At 40.8% G+C, this 23364-nt stretch overlaps 1 protein-coding gene across 1 annotated transcript; it reads left to right on the forward strand.

Annotated features, from left to right (window-relative positions):
- Positions 1 to 2156: 2156 nt before the first annotated feature.
- Positions 2157 to 21915, forward strand: LOC137296715 (sodium/glucose cotransporter 4-like). The gene is made up of 16 exons (XM_067828545.1): positions 2157 to 2304; positions 5174 to 5274; positions 8964 to 9035; positions 9694 to 9798; positions 10420 to 10479; positions 11202 to 11306; positions 12158 to 12263; positions 13302 to 13382; positions 14155 to 14369; positions 14463 to 14598; positions 16792 to 16899; positions 17161 to 17311; positions 17750 to 17918; positions 18654 to 18887; positions 19083 to 19299; positions 20485 to 21915. Exons 2-16 carry the CDS (start codon positions 5185 to 5187, stop codon positions 20787 to 20789), a joined length of 2154 nt encoding a protein of 717 aa, XP_067684646.1. The 5' UTR covers positions 2157 to 2304; positions 5174 to 5184; the 3' UTR covers positions 20790 to 21915.
- The last annotated feature ends 1449 nt before the right edge of the window (positions 21916 to 23364 follow it).

Raw genomic sequence — 23364 nt, forward strand, 5'->3', positions numbered from 1 at the left:
CGAGTTTGTAAACAAACATGGGTGCCCCCCAAGTTCAATATTGGTGATTCTGTCAGAGTTATCAATAAAGGTGCTGGAGTTATTACTGCAGTGATTTTGGAAAAGATGAACCGGAATACTTTGTTCAAATAGAAGGTAAAGAACATGTGGCTCGGATGAAATCATAATCTCGGCATGTTCTGAACATAGACGGGTATTTTTCGAACGTTGACTTCCTCTTGATATATGAACTTGCTGTCAAACACACTACTGTTTGTTTGTGAACCAAGAACCTATTTCTTACTTATTACACACTTTCTCTTGAATGTTATCTTGTTTTGTTGTTCTTTCAAGGCGAAAAAGTCATTCTAGGTTCATATTCAGATTTGGACTATATGTGAGACTGGTCACAACCATATGCCGCCGTTGCGAAAGGTCACGGACCTTGACCTCGCTTCAATGCTATGTATTCATACGCAACTATTTTTAAGCATCACATTACATGATAAAGAGATTATTGACCGAACGTGTTTCCGTATCATTAATATCATATTATTAGGGATAAAAAATATGTATTATGTATTTTGCGCGCCAAAGGCTCGCATAATACAACTTTTATCACCAGTGATGTTAGGCAAGTGAAGCAGCTGCAAACCAAGACACGGGGTGCTATGAGTTTAGTCTAGGATGCTGTACCACGTGATGACAACTCCCATGCAGTGGTAGTAACGTCAGTACAGTGTGACGTCATTCACAAACATGTTCTATAGTACACAGCTGTTCCTCAGCTTCTTTATGAAACCGGTTTCAGATTTAAACCATAAAAATAACAAAAGTACGCTATTTTATCAATTTAATGCACGTTAGACGTGTTAGGTAATAAGTAAAATACCACACTCGGTCTCATCACATACCAATTATAAGGAACTCTTGACCTTTCGCTCGGTCAGACACCATAGGAAGGACACTCGGGTCGTATAATTCGTTTGTTATGAGACCTCTTATATTGTCTTCTATTTACGACACAGATACTGCTCTGTGTAGTATGACATAATGGGGAGTAACGAGTTAGACGACTTCACATAGCAACTGTAAGACATTGCGAGAAACGGAAATATTACAAATCCCAGAAACGTTAACTTTGATCTCCGTGTTCTTCGCACAGTCTCCAGGTCTTCAGCCAGGACGACGTCCAGTTTCATTAATTCGTAATATAAGAATTACAATGAAAAAAGTAGGTTGTATGTCGATTAGTTTAGGCTTCGCCTATATATTTCCGTATCGGATCGAGGGTAACGTATGCTGTTCGACCACAACTAACGCAGAGCTCAAAGGGGCGCAACTCCTGGAATGTCCCCCAAATGGATACATCCTCACTTGGCTGCAACATTGGGCCCAACATCCTACACGGGTCAGTCCAAAGGGCTATGTTAGAGTCAGTTATTGCATCAGGCAAATATGAGATAATCAAAGCGTATGTCGTGCACTAGAAACATTAAGCCAAATATATGTATTGCTTTAAAAATTTAATCGTTTTATCATTTCTTTTTCAGTTTGATTTTCTGTTTTTTTCTTTGAACAAGCATAATATTTTTGTGTGTTTGGAGGTTGAGGTGGTGGTCCAAAACAACAATTGGTTGTTTGATGTTTTAATACATATCATTAATCAGAAGAAATATATAAAATATTTAGATAGTGAATACATTTGCAGCAGACGTACTTATAATTATGACAGTTCAACTTCAATTAATGTGACGCAAATTGACCTTTTTTTCTTCTGGTCCAAGTCGCCCTAAAGCTATGTCACCACCACCACCACCCATATGGATTATTATGCATGCCTGCTTTATAACTCCTCATCTGTTTACCTGTCTTCATAAATTAATTATCCAAGCAAATCAAAGAGAAAAGGAATTACAATGTTCGGTTACAAGCTGATTAGTCTATTACTACTCGCAGATCTGCTCCTTTTCGTCTTCCGTAAATGATTTACATACATAGATAGATGAGCCTGAAACCTAACACATACTATACTTGGCAATTACACTCTCTTAGTCAAGTACAGATTCTATTGCTTTCGTTAAGCTGAGTTCCGGATTCGAACCCTCAGATTCAGGCACCTAATCACCACGACACAAAGTCAGACGCCTAACCCGTTCAGCCACAAGCGCAGATTTACTTGCCGCTCCCTTTGAGGGGGCTGTTGTTCGTTCTGCATTGCCCCTCTCGTTCATACCTGTGTTTCAAGACGTCGGGAGAGATCGCCACATCAGATCAGCGAACAGGTGTGCTCTTGCAATAATTCTGATCTTCATAACGGAACAGGTATGCAGTTAACGTTATGATGCACTGTTTTAGGTTATCGTGCCATCTTGTAAATGTACTGAGTTTCTACACTTTCTCACGGGTCCTGATCGTCCTGCACTTGAGACGATGGGCGGGGCTTAAAAACAGTTAAAATCGGTTAGCTTGTTCCGGGTTTATTATTTTAAGCATTGAGATATCAGGAATAATATTCCATTATGCAGAGATAATGACGTTGTTTAATCTACAGTTTCAGAAGCGCGCTTCTTTTCGTTTGGTTACATATAGTTTGTTTACATAATGCGTTGTATCGGAGCTGTATGTCCATCTGTATGTATGAAATACACCCTTTCGCTTAGTCGTACTCACTGTTCACTGTCCCGTTACTGCCTTGGTGGCCCCTATGTCTGTATTGCTATTGCTGATCGTTTATGACCAAGTTGCCCTTAGCAAATATTTTATTGCCATATTTCTGTGAGGTCACATTCACTCATTTCATTATGTAACACCCGTAAACTTTCATAAACTGGGTCGTGTTCGACACAACAATATTCAGCGGTATGTCTTGCTTGGAGTAGTGTGGACAGGCTACATTCACTACTTTAACAGCATGTCGGCATGGAGAGTATTCAGGGGGAACAAGAACCTAACACAAAGGCTCCTTCACAGTACGTCCAGACACAGACCCGCCACTGTACACCCCTCACTATAACTGGGTGATTAACATACTGGGAGCTTCACTGCCCTGGACGGGGATGTGACAGTACAAATGATGCATAGTGGAGGGAGTTTGTGGCGTTTATTGACGTGATTTTTTAAAACAAATTAATTTTGTTTATCTGTATGCATGTTTGAGAATGTGGTGAACTAACGGTGGGCCGACATATTTCCTACACATACGCATGAAGGAGATTGTTACTTTCTGTTCAAGTCTATGTGTCACTGAAGCATCACACTAACGTGAACATACATATCAAGAAACACAATGGTGTGTGTACATAGTGAACAAACTCACGCAACAGCTCCATGTTTTATGTTCATTGTGCGTGTTGTGTGTAATGATACTGAAGATGATCTGATGATGTGCACGAATCTTAGCCGTTGTTAGACACATTTGTTGTAGTGGCACGGTGCTAAAGTGTAATATGTTTGTTACACTTGTACTGTACGTGTGGTAAGTTTTCACTGTAAGGTATATGCCTGTTTGTTGGGAGCGTATTCCACTCCGTGCGGAAACTGGGCAATGTAAACAAGTGGACATATGGAGATATGGTCAATATTTATAAAGCCGATATAGACCAAACATTGTAGCTTTTATACTACCGTAAGACCTACTTCGCCTGAATCTAACATATCAAATATCGTTTACCTCGAAAATATTCGAAGGGGTATTGTAAAACTGACACAAGTATTTTTGATATTTATACATTGCCTACCCACCTCCAATACAATAAGACCGTGACATTACCGTGACATTTCACTGTCAACATTGCCTCAGCGACCAGCACAGTCAAGAGATCACAGTTAAGATAGTGTCGACTCCAGATATGTTATTGTTGTTGTAGTATCGAACAGGTAGGAGATAAATTTCTTGAATGGATGCATAATTTTAAACCCTTTCAGTGGGTTCAGCATCTTTTGCGTTTGACCTCAATACATTAATTAACGCAGGCAGCAACATATACCTCCTAGCAATACAATATCTCATGTAGAGGTGGCCTGATTCAACAACAGTGAGTGGAGCTTTCAGAATACATTTGTATGTAGAGTATAGTCGAGTTTTTTCACCGTGGTTATTTACTTGAGCCACTGGTTTGATTCTTCGAGAAGCTTCTGAACGTTTAACGAACAAACAAAATTCGTTCTTGGTAGCATTGAGTGGAAATTGGCTTAAAACAAACGTATTCCTAATAATTGTTAAGGTGACTATAGACATGTGAATTATATATCACTGGAATATTTCACATTTCATGCTTTAATGGTGTATGACCTTATTGTCAAACCTATGCACAGCTACATTGTATAATTGTAATGTCTCATCAAAGATAGAGCTACATTGTGTATATATATGTAATGTCTCATCATAGATAGAGCTACATTGTATATATATATATATTGTAATGTCTCATCATAGATAGAGCTACATTGTGTATATATATGTAATGTCTCATCATAGCTAGAGCTACATTGTATATATATATTTTGTAATGTCTCATCATAGATAGAGCTACATTGTTTTGCTTTCATCACTCATACAGAGACACGTTGAATATGGCATCAATATCGCATCACGTGTATATCTGTAGTATCACATGGGATATCGACAAAACATCTACATTTACAGAGTAAACCATTGTACGTAGCTGACGTCTAGTCATCTCTATCATCATCCAATGACATCATTAAGTAGGTAGTAATACATGTCATTGGTATATCTAATTAACACCTAATCATCTTTGTAGTGCTTCATTGTACCTATAATATCTCTCCAGTTATAGACATACAAGCGTACACACACAGACGAGCACACACACACATGTACACACACAGGATGTAATGTATATCGTCTTAACGTGTAATAACTATGTAGTGGTATTTTATCGTATTGTCATCAACTCTATAGCAATCCAACGCATTTGGAGAAACATTCCATCACCTAAGCACTTGTATATTCCATATCACTATAATATACCACCATTCATTCGGGTTCAACATGTAAATGGTACACCACTGTATTGTCGGTAGATGGCCGTAATATCTCACCACTCACACAAGTAATGCAACTTACAATATGTAGTGATAAAACAATCGTACACTGTATACTGATATAACATATCTTATCACGTGTGTTATTGCATATATCTTGACGTGCTATGTATGTTCTTTAAAGATACAGCAACAATGGCCTACAACAGTGAGTCGAGATTGACGTCGGCTGACATCGGCGTCGTCGTCGGTTACTTCGTCCTTGTCATCGGCGTGGGCATCTTTGTAAGTGACACCATTGAATTATCAAAGATGATCATTCCACGTCTGAGCTGACCGTTCCTGCACGTGACTGGGACAAGACGCGCATCTCAGTGACAAGTCAAATAATGAAGCAAATGCAAAGCATAGTTAGTACATGACGTACAGCTCAGTGACAAGTCAAATAATGAAACAAATGCAAAGCATAGTTAGTACATGACGTACAGCTCAGTGACAAGTCAAATAATGAAACAAATGCAAAGCATAGTTAGTACATGACGTACAGCTCAGTGACAAGTCAAATAATGAAACAAATGCAAAGGATAGTTAGTACATGACGTACAGCTCAGTGACAAGTCAAATAATGAAACAAATGCAAAGCATAGTTAGTACATGACGTACAGCTCAGTGACAAGTCAAATAATGAAACAAATGCAAAGCATAGTTAGTACATGACGTACAGCTCAGTGACAAGTCAAATAATGAAACAAATGCAAAGCATAGTTAGTACATGACGTACAGCTCAGTGACAAGTCAAATAATGAAACAAATGCAAAGCATAGTTAGTACATGACGTACAGCTCAGTGACAAGTCAAATAATGAAACAAATGCAAAGCATAGTTAGTACATGACGTACAGCTCAGTGACAAGTCAAATAATGAAACAAATGCAAAGCATAGTTAGTACATGACGTACAGCTCAGTGACAAGTCAAATAATGAAACAAATGCAAAGCATAGTTAGTACATGACGTACAGCTCAGTGACAAGTCAAATAATGAAACAAATGCAAAGCATAGTTAGTACATGACGTACAGCTCAGTGACAAGTCAAATAATGAAGCAAATGCAAAGCATAGTTAGTACATGACGTACAGCTCAGTGACAAGTCAAATAATGAAACAAATGCAAAGCATAGTTAGTACATGACGTACAGCTCAGTGACAAGTCAAATAATGAAACAAATGCAAAGCATAGTTAGTACATGACGTACAGCTCAGTGACAAGTCAAATAATGAAGCAAATGCAAAGCATAGTTAGTACATGACGTACAGCTCAGTGACAAGTCAAATAATGAAACAAATGCAAAGCATAGTTAGTACATGACGTACAGCTCAGTGACAAGTCAAATAATGAAACAAATGCAAAGCATAGTTAGTACATGACGTACAGCTCAGTGACAAGTCAAATAATGAAACAAATGCAAAGCATAGTTAGTACATGACGTACAGCTCAGTGACAAGTCAAATAATGAAACAAATGCAAAGCATAGTTAGTACATGACGTACAGCTCAGTGACAAGTCAAATAATGAAACAAATGCAAAGCATAGTTAGTACATGACGTACAGCTCAGTGACAAGTCAAATAATGAAACAAATGCAAAGCATAGTTAGTACATGACGTACAGCTCAGTGACAAGTCAAATAATGAAACAAATGCAAAGCATAGTTAGTACATGACGTACAGCTCAGTGACAAGTCAAATAATGAAGCAAATGCAAAGCATAGTTAGTACATGACGTACAGCTCAGTGACAAGTCAAATAATGAAACAAATGCAAAGCATAGTTAGTACATGACGTACAGCTCAGTGACAAGTCAAATAATGAAACAAATGCAAAGCATAGTTAGTACATGACGTACAGCTCAGTGACAAGTCAAATAATGAAACAAATGCAAAGCATAGTTAGTACATGACGTACAGCTCAGTGACAAGTCAAATAATGAAACAAATGCAAAGCATAGTTAGTACATGACGTACAGCTCAGTGACAAGTCAAATAATGAAACAAATGCAAAGCATAGTTAGTACATGACGTACAGCTCAGTGACAAGTCAAATAATGAAACAAATGCAAAGCATAGTTAGTACATGACGTACAGCTCAGTGACAAGTCAAATAATGAAACAAATGCAAAGCATAGTTAGTACATGACGTACAGCTCAGTGACAAGTCAAATAATGAAACAAATGCAAAGCATAGTTAGTACATGACGTACAGCTCAGTGACAAGTCAAATAATGAAACAAATGCAAAGCATAGTTAGTACATGACGTACAGCTCAGTGACAAGTCAAATAATGAAACAAATGCAAAGGATAGTTAGTACATGACGTACAGCTCAGTGACAAGTCAAATAATGAAACAAATGCAAAGCATAGTTAGTACATGACGTACAGCTCAGTGACAAGTCAAATAATGAAACAAATGCAAAGCATAGTTAGTACATGACGTACAGCTCAGTGACAAGTCAAATAATGAAACAAATGCAAAGCATAGTTAGTACATGACGTACAGCTCAGTGACAAGTCAAATAATGAAACAAATGCAAAGCATAGTTAGTACATGACGTACAGCTCAGTGACAAGTCAAATAATGAAACAAATGCAAAGCATAGTTAGTACATGACGTACAGCTCAGTGACAAGTCAAATAATGAAACAAATGCAAAGCATAGTTAGTACATGACGTACAGCTCAGTGACAAGTCAAATAATGAAACAAATGCAAAGCATAGTTAGTACATGACGTACAGCTCAGTGACAAGTCAAATAATGAAGCAAATGCAAAGCATAGTTAGTACATGACGTACAGCTCAGTGACAAGTCAAATAATGAAGCAAATGCAAAGCACAGTTAGTACATGACGTACAGCTCAGTGACAAGTCAAATAATGAAGCAAATGCAAAGCATAGTTAGTACATGACGTACAGCTCAGTGACAAGTCAAATAATGAAACAAATGCAAAGCATAGTTAGTACATGACGTACAGCTCAGTGACAAGTCAAATAATGAAACAAATGCAAAGCATAGTTAGTACATGACGTACAGCTCAGTGACAAGTCAAATAATGAAACAAATGCAAAGCATAGTTAGTACATGACGTACAGCTCAGTGACAAGTCAAATAATGAAACAAATGCAAAGCATAGTTAGTACATGACGTACAGCTCAGTGACAAGTCAAATAATGAAACAAATGCAAAGCATAGTTAGTACATGACGTACAGCTCAGTGACAAGTCAAATAATGAAACAAATGCAAAGCATAGTTAGTACATGACGTACAGCTCAGTGACAAGTCAAATAATGAAACAAATGCAAAGCATAGTTAGTACATGACGTACAGCTCAGTGACAAGTCAAATAATGAAACAAATGCAAAGCATAGTTAGTACATGACGTACAGCTCAGTGACAAGTCAAATAATGAAACAAATGCAAAGCATAGTTAGTACATGACGTACAGCTCAGTGACAAGTCAAATAATGAAACAAATGCAAAGCATAGTTAGTACATGACGTACAGCTCAGTGCACCAGATGGGCAACATAGTACATTACGACCCAGCAAAATACAGTATAGTACAATATAGAACACTGTAGTATAGGATGGTATAAAGAAGAGCTATAGCACATAACAGTGTGCCGATATGTAGTGATAAAACAGTGCTCCTGATGGAAAGTTGCAACTTACCTCGCTGAATGTTACGGTAAGGTATGGTACAGAGTGCTGTATATCACAGGACAATATAGTACAGTATAGAGCAGCAAATTACAGTCCGGAACAGTGTAGTATGTTATCGTAGCATATACTATATAGAAGTACAGAATTGTGTAGGGAGGTATAAGATGGTGAAGTGTAATATTATGCAGTCTTGCGTAGCATATTATCATTCCTTGTGCTATCCAGTCAATCATATGACTTTTCGTTCTGACCCCTTGCAGGCGATGTATCGTGCCAAGAGGAACACAGTCAGTGGCTACTTTCTGGCTGGGAGGTCAATGTCTTTTGTAACGGTAAGGTTGTGCATGGCGTTGTTGGTCGATATTGTCTGTACCTTGTAAGTTGTGTATGCCGTTGTGGGTCCCTATTGTCAGTACATTGGACGTTGTGGGTCCACACTATCTGTATTTTTTAAGTCGTGTATACAGTTGTTGGTCCATAAGTTGTGTATACCGTTGTTGGTCCATAAGTTGTGTATGGCGTTGCTGGTCCATAAGTTGTGTATACCGTTGTTGGTCCATAAGTTGTGTATACCGTTGTTGGTCCATAAGTTGTGTATACCGCTGTTGGTCCATAAGTTGTGTATACCGTTGTTGGTCCATAAGTTGTGTATAGCGTTGCTGGTCTATGTGGTATGTACCTGCTCCGTTATACATGTCGTATTTGGGGTTTTCGACTGCTCAGTGAACATTGTATTTTCCGTTCGCATTCTATATCATGTGAAAAATAGAGAGAGAAAAAACAAGCTCCGAAAGTGAAAACAATTCGGTGGTGGTTTCTGTCAGGACTTGTGACGGCGTAATGAAACATCAATATGCCATCAGGCCATCTATTCATATAACATCTGTCATTATTTGGCCTTTTTCGTCAGATGGAATCTTTTTCAGCCGATAACAGAGACTGGTTACTGTCTGGCGTTGACAAATTATATGTACAGAGCTATGCTTTCAGATCGGAGCCTCCCTGTTTGTCAGCAACATTGGCACCGAGCACTTCATCGGCCTGGCAGGCTCTGGAGCTGGGAATGGCATCAGCGTTGGGGCGTGGGAGCTTAATGTGAGTACACGGGGACACAGAGTCGGGACTGTGTGGCACAAAGATCATTAAACAGCAAGACGTTGTTATGCTTTTCTGTAATAATTTTTGATGATTACACTTAGTCTATATCTACGATGAAAATCTGATATGTACAAAACAATTTTTGTGCTACAGTTATTGTAAAACTTTGAGGTCTTGACATTTAGCTTTGGCTCCACTCGTCATTCACACGCACAAGGCGATTGTAGGCGAAGACAGTTTGGAACTAGAAATGCTATGGGTTTGTGGAACCTGCTGTCCACGGTATTTTTGAAAATGTCTGCTCTGGTACTGACTTCATATCAGAGTGAGTGAGCGAGTATACTCCATTTCCGAGTGAATGAGAGAGCAATATTACGGTGGGAAAGACCAGAAATGAGCTTCACAAAATATGTACCCCTGTACAACCCCAGTCCTCATTTTGACGATCGAACGTATTCACCAGTACGGTAAACCGGCATCTCCATATCACATTGACATACACACGAATAGGAATCACGTTGCTTTCTTGAGTAGGTTACTGCCGACATCCACAGTAGACCGTACTCACTCACTCACTCATTCCTCATTCACTCATTCCTCACTCACTCTTCCTCACAGGCCCTGATGCTTCTGCAGCTCCTGGGGTGGATCTTCGTACCCGTGTATATTGCATGTGGGGTAAGTGGGAGTGCTAGCCACGACCAAGAATGAAGGTTCTATGAATTTTAGGACATCATTATGATCGATTAATTTAAACAACTATCAGAGAATGCATCTGCATAATTATCTGAGGCTTTTCTAAATTTGTTCTTTTTCCAACACCGTGCTTTCCCTGAACTTCCCAGTGTGAAATGATATAAAGTTGTGTTTCTCCGATCGCTGGGGATTTACCCTGACGTGACAACAAATACAAGTCATCACACTAGTATTGCGTGTACTGTTATCACACAAGTATCATGTGTAGTGCTATTACATAAGTACTGTTATCGCACAATACTGTTATTATCACACAAGTACTGTTATCACACAGGTATTGTGTGTACTGTTATCACACAAGTAGTGAGTGCACTGTTATCACATGCGTAATGTTATCGCACAATACTGTTATCACACACTCACGCTCATAAACACAGGTCAGCGTGACCCTTCTCCATATACATTAAAACGTGTCCCGGTTAAATTGCTTCATTTCATATTAGTTTAAGTGTTTTTCTAAAAGTTGGTGGTGCAGAGATGACAAACTTCATGGGTGATCAACATCTGTATTTTTGACAATGGCAACGTTTGGGTATAGATTCTTATAGCGTTTTCAAGCATGAGAACGTTTTTCTTTCTTAACAAAACTTGAACTTACAAAATGTGTACAATGTCCACTAAAGCCCCCTGTCTCTTCTCCACAGACCTATACCATGCCGGAGTATCTCTCCAAGAGATTCGGGGGAACCAGGATGAGAGTGTACTTCGCCTTTCTCTCCCTCATCCTGTATATCTTCACCAAATGCTCAGTAAGTACCGGGTTGAAGGTTTGTAATATACGTTATTACTCTGCAGCTTTGGTTCAGTCAGCCTGCTCCTGTCATTAGGCTGCTCCTGTCATTAGGCTGCTCCTGTCATTAGCCTGCTCCTGTCATTAGCCTGCTCCTGTCATTAGCCTGCTCCTGTCATTAGGCTGCTCCTGTCATTAGGCTGCTCCTGTCATTAGCCTGCTCCTGTCATTAGCCTGCTCCTGTCATTAGGCTGCTCCTGTCATTAGGCTGCTCCTGTCATTAGCCTGCTCCTGTCATTAGCCTGCTCCTGTCATTAGCCTGCTTCTGTCATTAGCCTGCTGGTCCGGGTTCCATGCTGAGCGTGAAGCGCTAAGAGAAAATGCAGTGAGTTAAGAGGTGAGTGAATACAAGAGTCAAGAGATTATGGAAGGTTGTTTATTTGTTTGCTTGGTGTATAACGCTACAATATTCCAGACTGTAAATAATGAGGTCTGGATCAGACAATCCAGTGAGTGACATCATGAGCATCGATCTAGGCAAGTGGAATGCGATGAGGTACCGACTGACCAAGTCAGTGAAGTCTGACATCCACACGCCGTTAGTCGCCTCATATCAGATGCATGGGTTCTGAACACCAGATCCTCGGGAATGTGGAGTAAGTTTATGGAGTCAGTACAGATGCCATCTAATTACTGCACAATACATGAGATGAAGGTTTGAACCTAGGCAATGATGTATATACTGTAACAGATACACACAGCTTATGCATTTTAATCCGATATAAGTCATGATATGGGTGAAACACTGCCGCTGTGACTATGAACTTTAACTCACTCACTAACCCAGTCCATTACGTGTGTGTGTTACAGGGGGACCTTTTCACTGGCGCCCTGTTCATACAACAGTCACTCAAGTGGGATCTGTACCTGAGTATCGTCCTGCTGGTTCTCATCACAGCTGTTCTCACAATTACAGGTAGCTAGCAGCATATGCATGACGTTTGTCAGTATCCACAGGAGACATACGTCTCTGAGTCATGACGTCTTTGAGTAGCATTGTTGGAGAGATGAGCAACTTCAGTATTCGGGAGATGCGAAGTTTCAATACAGGAATCGGCATCGACACTATAAATGCTTAACAACGATCAAGAATCTGTATAAAGACGTCGCATCACCTGTATACAGAAGTTGCTCATTCATCTCTGGCTCATGTTTACCACTGTTGGTATGGTGACACGTGACAAACTACTGACCAGGACACCCCCATCTGCTGTCCTACAACGATCATTATTACCCATACGGACAAGGAGATGCCGTGATCTTTTTGATATTTGCACAGTGGCTCGACACCAAGGCTCGAAACTGTGAACATTATTTCAGCTCCCGTAATCACTCGTACCTCGTTGTGGACAATCTTGACCACCTTAGTGTTTTATAGTTATTTCCAGAGCTAAATTGGAGGTCCACAGTGCTCAGCTGGCTCCTCCTCCGCTCACCCTCTTGATTCCTTTCTTCTTCCATGCATTTTCCTAAAGTGGCACTTTAGACCCTGGTGTGACCACCAGGTTACGATTCGAAATTTCTTTACCGTAGTAGATGCGACATTCCGGTGTAGATGCTAACATTGTTTTAAGTTAATACTTGTTCCCCTTATTGTGTGAACACTTGAACATGTGCACGTACTGCCTCAGCGTTCCCTGACTAAAGGAGAGCATATTTGCATTTGAAACGATGGCTCAAACGATTAGGAAATTGAATTCTTGGAGTAGACGTGATACAAATATTGGGAACGTTAAGGATTTCAATATTTATAATACGATGTTCTGTGTATAGTCATACTATTTTCATAAGTCGATAAGGAATGTATTCTGAAACGTCGAGTTCTTCGCATTACAAAATTTCGGATCCATACATTTGCCGTTTGAATTAGGACGTTGTCAGTAACGGTCTCATGTTTCAGTGATACACGATGTTGCAACAATATGCGATGATATTCTCATGTATTTGTCAACAGGTGGTCTGACAGCTGTAATCTACACAGACACGTTGCAGGCGATTCTCATGTTAACCGGAGCTGTGTACCTGACTGGCGTGGGTAAGACACGGTGCCAGGGAATGCTGGATATTGTATGAGCGCTTACCTATTTCTGAGCAATACTTGGACGTCTTGAGGAGAGAGTGTGTTTGTTTGTTTTTACTTTACATGTGTCTTCAAATAATATTTGGACTGTATCACTTTGTACCCCCAGATTGGTATATTGGTGGAAAGACCCTGTGGGAGGAGGTGTTATGATGAGTTTCTTGAGAGGCATAAAGAAACTGGTATTTAAGTACAAGACAAAATAAATCATGGATGTCAACATCTTCCGAAGAAGGGCCAAGGAAAGGCCCTGGAACGTTGGGTATACAATAAAGAAGACGTTGACATCCACAATATTGTGGTTTAAAACAGATATGATATGAATGTTAGATAACAACGGCAGTCGACCACTGGGCATTATAGACAAAACAGAGAGGAAAAATACTCGAGTTGAGTACTGACAAAGATATCGCTAACAGAAAAGATAACCCGTGTGCGAAACAAGTCACTGTGCTAATCTGCTGATTCTGCTGTTCCAATCTAGTACTGGGACATTGCTTTTGGGCTTTTGGGAATTGATATGCAATTCAAAATCTTATTTCATTTAATGTTAACAACCTAATTATTATATGCTTTTGATAGAAGTGTACTACTCGAAAGCAGTTGAAGAACACACGTGTTGTCCATGTGACAATAACCAACTGCAACCTGTTATACAGCTGGCTTATATCAAGTCCTTACGTCCGGTGTCCAATGAAACACTCAAGCAAATTGTTGTATATTGCAGGATTTAATGAGATCGGTGGCTTTACTGGACTACTGGAAAAGTACCCTCAGGCCGTGCCAAGGAACGTCAGTTCCATCGTCCCCGGGACGACGTGTCACCACCCCGACAAGCAGGCGTTCAGGATGCTGCGGGACGTGGATGACGACTACATGCCGTGGCTCGGCTTCCTGCTTGGGCAAACTCCGGGGTCCATCTGGTACTGGTGCACTGACCAGGTGGGTCTGTGGGCATGATAATAATCATCCACTGCAAAGTGACAGCGCGTAGTTTCTGTCAGTCAGTAACTGATTCATGTCGTGTTTTCTCAGGTCATCGTGCAACGTGCACTGGCCGCGAAGAGTGTCTCCCATGCCCAAGGGGCTACCCTGATGGCCGGCTTCATCAAAGTCCTCCCCATGTTCATCATGGTCATGCCAGGCATGGTGAGCAGGATCCTATATCCAGGTACATGAAATACAGGTGTACCAAGTGTACTGAACTATGTGGAGCAAAGTGTGCCAGGTGTACACAACTATTTGGAATACATGTGTACCAGGTGTAAACTGTCACGTAGATTGCATTTGTACCAAGAGTACATACCTATGTGGCATACAGTATGCAAGGTGTAAACTGTCATGTAGATTAATTCCATGTATACTACCCACCAAACCTTTACATTCACTAGTGCTAACGTAGCCACTTACTTCAGTCAGTTGTTCAGTAGTATAGACAATGATGGTACAGACCGCAAAGCCGAATCCCTATTTGAGTATATCTTAGAAACACTGTATGTCTTCAGATACTTTTGGACCCAACCCCAAGACAGGGTATATGGAAAATCAAACTCAAAAATAGAATCGAGCGCTGTAGCTATAGCAAAATCCAACGAAGTCCACCCTGCATTCGGAGCCATTCCATTCATATCGTGTAGCCGATCACCGCAATCGTTTCTCCATCGGTCGTCAGCGAATCGAATAGCAGCAACAGTCGGTTCTCCCCTTTGTATTTGGCTACAGCAAACTACTGAGTTGTTTCAAAAGCATTTAGAATCGAGCTGAAAATGCTTCGCTTCATGGGTCAACTTCTTTATTTGTGACCGTTGTGACCTTATATGATAAAGAAGTTGAACCACAACGCATTTTCAGTTTGAGCAAACTACTGGCACGTGAAGATTCCCTCCGGAACGTCTGTGGCTTTTCAGTGTTCGTCGCATGGAGATGTTGCCACTTCCATGTTTGCCGAAAACTGTTCCGATATCCCAGTGATGGTTCTGCTTTCGCCGCTAGCTACTGGAAGGGACAAGAATCTTTCTTCTCGCATGGACATTTGTCCGCCGGTCTGTTGAGGAGAAGTTTGTGTCAAATGCTCCAGAAAGCACAGTCGTTCTCTATGTTCAAGAAACAGACGTCGATCTCAATTACTTCAGGAATCTCGAGTGGCAGGCAGTCCTGAGGTATATAGTTCATCAATTTGTTAATCCACAACATATTTCTTGTTGTCGATGCTGTGGCTAGTGGTGCCGCACTTGCAGCTTGGGTTATCTGTGTAGAAGTCAGTGAGGAGTTCCGACATGGTCATCGACGAAAACGATTCGGGGTTTGCCCGCTGCGGGGGAGATGGATGTAGACGAAATCAACTACTTACCGTCTTCTACAAACTTGCGAAAGCACAGCAAATGCAGTTCCAAAAACTGGCGAGGGATCTGGTAGCACTCGTAGAAAGTGTGGCCCGATCGCTCCAGGATTTATTTTTCTCGGAGAGGAAGATGGGGGTACACTACTCCAACAAGGTCTCAAAGACTTCGGCCGTGTTGGGCTCGCCCTGAATTCACATGTATTGGGCTTGCGATATTTGGTATTTCCTCATCACTTCCCGAATGGACAAACGACCCATTCGGATCTCGGCATAGGCTTCGCGTGAAAGCTTGCTCCCCGGCATTGTTCTACGTTGTGTACCTGTTTGTCTCTAATTGGGGTGCGCCTTTGCTGGTTTTATTTCTTGGACAGTTGTTTTTATGCGCTGGATTCCATTTTGTTTTTCCATATAGCCTGTCTCGGGGTTGGGTCCAAAAGTATGTGAAGACAAAGTCTCTAAGACTCAAATGCAAACGTACCTCGACATTTTGGAAATCCCTGTGTGAAACACATAGGGATTTTGCTTTGCGCTCCGTACCATAAGTGTCTATATTACTTGTTCTAAACTAGATTTTGCATAATATTCCATACTGTTTAAGTGTACTGTTTGAAAATGAGCTGGTGTATTGTAAAATAAACTGGTAATGTTGAAATGATTATTGTAAATATGAGCTCAATAAATGATTAAACTCATGGAAAATCTGTGAGTTCTTAACAGGACTTTACACCAAATAGCAACAGTTCAACTGCACGATATTTGCACATGCCTTTCAACATGATCCTCATGTAATTCTTCTGCATACGTTTTTCAGTTGCTTCGACCTAGTTAATGGAGAAGTTAATCTTTTATGTGACCACATGTTATGCATAACACATAGTGTGTGCTTTTGATGGGTAGTATATTACTCGCGCCTAAACAACTAAAATACTGTGAAGGCATTCGATACTGTGACGCTTAAGGAACTAAACTGACGTCATCGTTTCTAGGTAGTGCATAGACATTGATTTACGCATGTGTCCACAGACGAGGTAGCTTGCACCAACCCCGATTTCTGTATGGAGGTGTGTCAGAGCAAGGCTGGATGTACGAACATCGCCTTCCCTCGATTAGTACTGGGTCTCATGCCAGACGGTAAGTAGGACTCATAACTTCAAATTTTACATACATACATTACTATTTTTGTCCAGTGTATGTGAGTAACACAGTTGTCATAATCCTGCTGACGTGTTTCCTCATATTTCTCCCGGTGTTCACTAAAGAAACATGTTGAAGTGCAATAAAAGACAAGATTGATTAAAGTTACATTTTCAATAAATGCCACCAAATGATTCCTGAGAATTCTGACTTTCATCAAATCGCACTTGAAGTAGCAGTAGCACACTTTATTTTCAGGTGCCCGGGGTCTTATGATGGCGGTGATGGTGGCAGCTTTAATGAGTGACCTTGACTCTATCTTCAACAGCGCCAGTACTCTCTTCACCATCGACATATGGAAGAGGTTCCGACAGAGGGCGTCAGTCACGGAACTCATGATAGTCGGCCGGTATGTTGGTTCTTACACTCGCCAACCATAGAGCCATGAGGAAAAAGCGTAAAATGATATTTCAGTATCCTGCATGATGGCTCATTGTTTTCCATGGGGATGGATTGTGGAGTAAGGAGTGGTTGAAGAGCATGGTGAGACATGTAGATGGATAGTGATATATGTGCATAGAGAAGGATGGCTTTTCATCGGAGCAAATGGTTATGTATGGGGATTGATAGTGATGCATGAGGGTTCATAATTATGAATGAGGGATGATAGTTCAAAATGATTATTCATGAAAATGCAATTTTGAGTGTTTGTATTCGCGTGGTCCTCATACAGTTTTTTTTTCCTGAAGGGAAACATACATATCTGTCTTTAATTTCGGTAAACGATGTTATATTGTGTTACATGGATGCGAATAATGCCCCAATTATTGGCCTACGGTGCCGCTAGGGTGTTTATCGTGGTGATGGTGGGAGTGTCTATCGCGTGGGTCCCTGTCATCAAGGAGAGCCAGGGTGGCCAGGTGTTCATCTATATCCAGGAGATCACCAACTACCTCGCCCCACCGTTTACAGCAGTCTTCCTGCTCGCCATCCTCGTGCCAAGGGTCAACGAGAAGGTTTGTTTGTCCTAGCTCAAAGTCATACAAGCGAATCTTAATACAAGCTTTTATGATTAACACATTCTGACCGCGCTTCTTTGAAACCAAGCCCCATGCTTTCTGTCCTCCCAATGCTTTGTTCAACATGTTAACATGCTATACTATATTAACCACCCGGAGAACCTGCTGGGGTGCCCTGTCTATCGTGCAATCATACCATGCGCTCCCACCCTTGAAGACTGAAGTTTCTGAGACATTTGTTTTGAATGATGCCTTGAACTCTCTCAGTGTTAGGTTCTTAAGTTGTGTAAAATGATTTTACGGGTGCTACAGCTTGTCTGCATTTTTGGTTCCCTACGCATGTTATTATATTGAGCAGGAATGCATATAACGATTCTAAGGACATACAATAATGGTCTCTTAGAGTTCGTAATTTACTGTATACTAACCCCAGATCCATTTGTTTGTTATTCCTTCGTTGTTATTTTCGTGATGTTTATTGTTGTTTTCACATTTCCATTGGTCAGGTTTGTTTGTTTGTTTGTTTCCGTGATTGTATTTCCTGAACCATGAATGTGGGTTGGCGTTTTCAACAAGATGGTATTCAACCTATTCGATCTAATCTTATTTTAAGGTGTTTCGGGACCTGTAACTGTTACCACTGAATTTGTCATGTCTTGCGAACTCTTGGATGCCTTCTTTTAAATTTGAATATATACTTGAAGAAACTCAGATGCGACGGTTCTATTGTAGGGTGCCTTTTGGTCCCTAATGGTGGCCTTTGTAATTGGTATGGTCCGTCTCTTCGTGGTGATGATATACCAGTTTGAAGGGGAGACCTATTGCGGGGCTAAGGCGACTGGCTATCAGCTGCCTGGTATCGTGAAGAACTTCCACTACATGTACTTCTCACTCTTCATCACCCTCGTCACCGCAGCCCTCGCCATCGTCATCAGCCTCTGCACGGAAAAACCAGACGAAAAATGTGTACGTTGTTTCCAAATTCATACTCAAGGAGGTCAGGAGATTTATATCTTCATTTTCTGAAAAATGTGGTGCAGTTTGTAAGTTTATCATTTTTGAAGTGCAAGACAAAGACTATCACTGTTCTGAACTGAAAAGGTTATATAACGTCTTTTGGCAGATATTGATGAATGAACAACACATATATTCTGCCTGCAGTTAATTCGAACCACATACTGGACACGTCACGATCCACGAAAGCCAGATGTCCTTGACATTGAGTTGAGCAGAGGTCAAGGTAAAAAGGCAGAGCAAGTTGAAAAGGCAGGGGTAGACAATCCGGTTGTAGAGATGGGCGATGTTGAGGTCAAGGTCGCCAATGGAGACGAGAAAAAAGTGTTCAGATCACCGGATGTGACCGAGACACAGCCTGAACGTGAGTAACTCTAGCAACTCCATCATGGCGAAAGACCATAACAAACTTAGGTTGTTCGTTCATGTCATTTATCAATATGATGAGTGTATGTTTTCATCATCATCCTCTGCACTGCAATTCGAACCACATCGTCTTCGTATAGGTTCGTCCTATCAGCTAACAATTTTAGGCCCTACTCATTGTGAAATGATTCAACCTAATTGTAGAGGGATCAAAGTGGAATCACAGAAACAGTGTGTTCGTAACCTATAATTTTTATCAAAATGAACTTCGGTTCAGAGTTTAGAGTACACACAAAAGAGAGCATCTTCAGACAGGATTTGCATAAACCTTCTCCACCAGTTGTTTGACTCTTATTTGATAAAGTGATGTTTCATCTTCTTGTCGATGTATAAATCGAAACATCTTTGCCAAAACCGATGCCACTACACCGAGAAATGTAATTAATTTAGCATTCGCAAATATGCTCCACGTAATTTCGTCTTGGCTATCACGAGTATTAAAGATCAAAGGTGAAAATGCAGATACGGAATGGATTACGTGGACAGTGGATTGTTTCAGTAAGGTATTGGGAATATCCATTTCGTAGCACTTCTAAAATTTTCGTTGACTCAGATATGATATATATAATTAATGACCCGACAACTGAAATAAAGAGGCAAGAAACCTTGACATATTGCCTTTGACAAGTCCCTAAGTTGTATACTGCTGCCAGTGTTTCAGGCCTGCTGGTTCGTGACAAGGGTTTGGTGTATTACAGACCATCAGAAATTAACTTTACATCTTTGACATGGTACTGTTACACATTTCCTCCGTCGTCTGTCGAAATCTTGTTGTTTTGTGTTTACAATTCAACTGAAGAGTGGTTTGGGCATATTGAAACAGAATACTTGATGACTATTTCGGCCTCTGTCTTACATATTACAATGCCAAGGGTCGATTCCCTTCATGTGTTCAGACGATTTCTGCCGTCCTAAATTGCTGGAATCAAAAGGTATACTTGGAGTAAAACTGTGCATACACATTGACTATTGACAGACACCTTCATAGTCCGTTAGTACGAGACTAGTAACAATCCGAACGGACTAGATATTCCTCCTAAATCTACCCACCATCCTTGTTACTAATCAAATCAACTTACCATGACTTCCAGTGTGTTCACTGTTTCTATTTTCCGATAAGCAGAATCTCCTGGCGTGGGGCGTCGCATTTTCAACTACCTGTGCGGGGTCGGAAGCATCGACGAAGATGAAGGAAAGACCCAGGCAATGATGGACCATCTGGAGGAAATGGCGAGTTTGAAGCAGAACAAATGGGTTAAAATCGGGTTGACGCTTGGCCTGTGTACTATCATGGGGATAGGAATAGCTATGTACATATTCTGGTCGCTGTACCAGTTTGATACGCCACCGTTTTATCCAGAGGGCGCTGCTTCTCTTCTTCCTGGAGACTACAATTCGTCTATGACAACAATGAATGTTACATTGTAATATGCTCTCGGTTGCACGATAGATTTCATGTGTACATATATGTATCTTTGATTATTCAGAGATTTGGGCACCTGAGGTACAAATGTTTCAGCACCGTCATTCGATGTACACAGTTGCCCTCCCACCTTTCGGGGCCCACCGGAAACCGGTGATCGTGGATTTCTTGGTTTGTGGTAATTGTCTAAGGCCTGCATCACTTGGGGATTTTTCCGAATTCCTTTGACATGAGGATATATATAATACAGGTAAACTGGTCAAAAGGCCGCATTTCAGTCAACACATGAGCACTCTCATTTACTCTCTCCATTTTAATCTTTCACATTACTCTCGTTCTGTTCCCTTTTGACTGTAACTTGATTCGGCATCATTTTTAAGCATAATTGGAATTTGAATCCGACCCAGAAACGAAGCCTTTGTAGTCCCAAATGGGATACTTTATCAAAATAGTATGGAAATATACTGAAGATCGATGGGGGCGTAGTAATATGGAAGACCGTTCACACCGAGAGTTGATCTTGATTTTATTACTATCGTGTGTGGTGATGAGTTGCTGGTCGTGGGATGTGTTTCATCGTGTACATTTGTTAACATCTTGGTTCTCTTATCTCAACACGTAAGTAAAATGTTGCCATGACAACAGCAAGGTTGCCACTAACCTTCATGACATGTATTAATGTCAGAGACGACACGGAGATATGACACTTGATGAACTCCTATATCTATATGACTGAGCTCGTTGTGACGTAACATTTGAAATTAGCAACGATGGCATTTCAAAGCGAGCAGTTTCAGAGGTAAACTTACAATCATTAAGCCCAGTGCATTTAACCCACATGAATGAACTGCAGGCGATCTGTTCCTGACGTCCAATTTCTTTATTAACTGGGTGATTTAATTCATTATCAGAACATAAATTTATATTAACCAGATCACTAGCAATTAGTGAAAGGCGAACTGAAGAATGTGAATTGAAAACTGAGAAGTAATTTGTCTGTTTACCAAATTTAGGAATTAGTAAAAATGTATCTTCATGAGCTAATCAGTTTGAAGATGTTCTGTGTTGTGCAACGTTTGTGTCAATAGCAAAAGAAGAAAGTCGAAATAAAGAGAAAAATCTGTTTCAAAATCATCGTTTTGCTTTTTCTTCTTCCGGTTGGACGTATTGACACCTACCCATATACACCTACACACCTGTACATACACACCTTCACATGCACACCTCGCCGTATGCACCACCACTTTCACACCTCACCGTGGGCACCTGTATTTACACACAGGTGTAGACTGCAACACGTACAAACCTCATTGTAGAAACCGACACGTACCTACTTATACATTCACACCTCACCGTGGACACCTGTATTTACACACCTCACCGTAGACTGCAACACGTACAAACCTCATTGTAGAAACCGACACGTACCTACTTATACGTACACCTACATGCACATACCTACACAAGACGCCTCGTCCCTAGGCACCTTCAAGTACACACCTCACCATGGACACCTACATATACACTCTTCACCGTAGACACCCAAATATACACACCTCACCGTAGACACCTACATATACACACCTTACCGTAGACACCTTCACACTTCACCGTGGATACCGACATATACACACCTCACCGTAGGCACCTACACGTGCACACATCGACTAGAATCGACACATCGACCATATCGACAGACACCAAGAGTTTGGCCATGGATGATACCGCCAAACGCCATCGTTCAGTGACAGCCACATACAACGTGGTGCGTTGATTCCGGTGGAGTACTTCTATGCCATCCTTGGGCGTATAATACAGACACTGGATTCTCCTCTGCAGAATTTGCCTGAACTCGACGAAGGTTTGAAACGATCAGGACTAGCTGCTGTTGCCCATTCTGGAAATCCACCGTCTTGAGCTGAGATGCAGCAGGTGGTGGGGGTTGTCATACGTGCACTAAGGCGTTGACTTGCCATTGATGTTTGGACGCTTTGTGGGGACTCAGATGTGACGTTTGTGTTCAGAAATAACTGCATATGCCACTATGGAGTTTTATAGAGTCATTTCAGAGTGAGGGTGTGAAACGGAACCAATATCCAATCTACATCACTTTTTGGAAGTAGAATATGGAACCTACAAACCCATGATACAAGTATCTGAGATATCGATTATGTTGACATATAATTACTCGGAGTCTGGGTACAAAATGATGGTTATTCACCAGTATCAAAATGTAGGTCTTCATCTTAACATACCTTTCAGCTCCTTCAAGGCTTCTGAGAAAATATTGGTCGATGTAACTTTTTGCTAACCCTTTTATGCATACTCATGTATTTGATCAAAACTTTTAGATTATGGTTTTTTCTAACTCTACAGATCCTATTTGTACCGCATCACTCCAGTTAACATTTATTTAGCATGTCAGTCAGAGGCAGGAGCTTGGAAGTCAGAGGCAGGAACTTGGAAGTCAGAGGTAGGAACTTAGCCGAATTGTTCCAGCAGTCGATGGAAAAGTTTTGGGCCTTTTGTTCCATAACTGTTGTTTAAAAACTGTTCCACCAGATAGTCATGAGCCACTGG

The sequence above is a fragment of the Haliotis asinina genome, chromosome 9, assembly GCF_037392515.1.
Source record: "Haliotis asinina isolate JCU_RB_2024 chromosome 9, JCU_Hal_asi_v2, whole genome shotgun sequence".
Lineage (NCBI taxonomy): Eukaryota > Metazoa > Mollusca > Gastropoda > Lepetellida > Haliotidae > Haliotis > Haliotis asinina.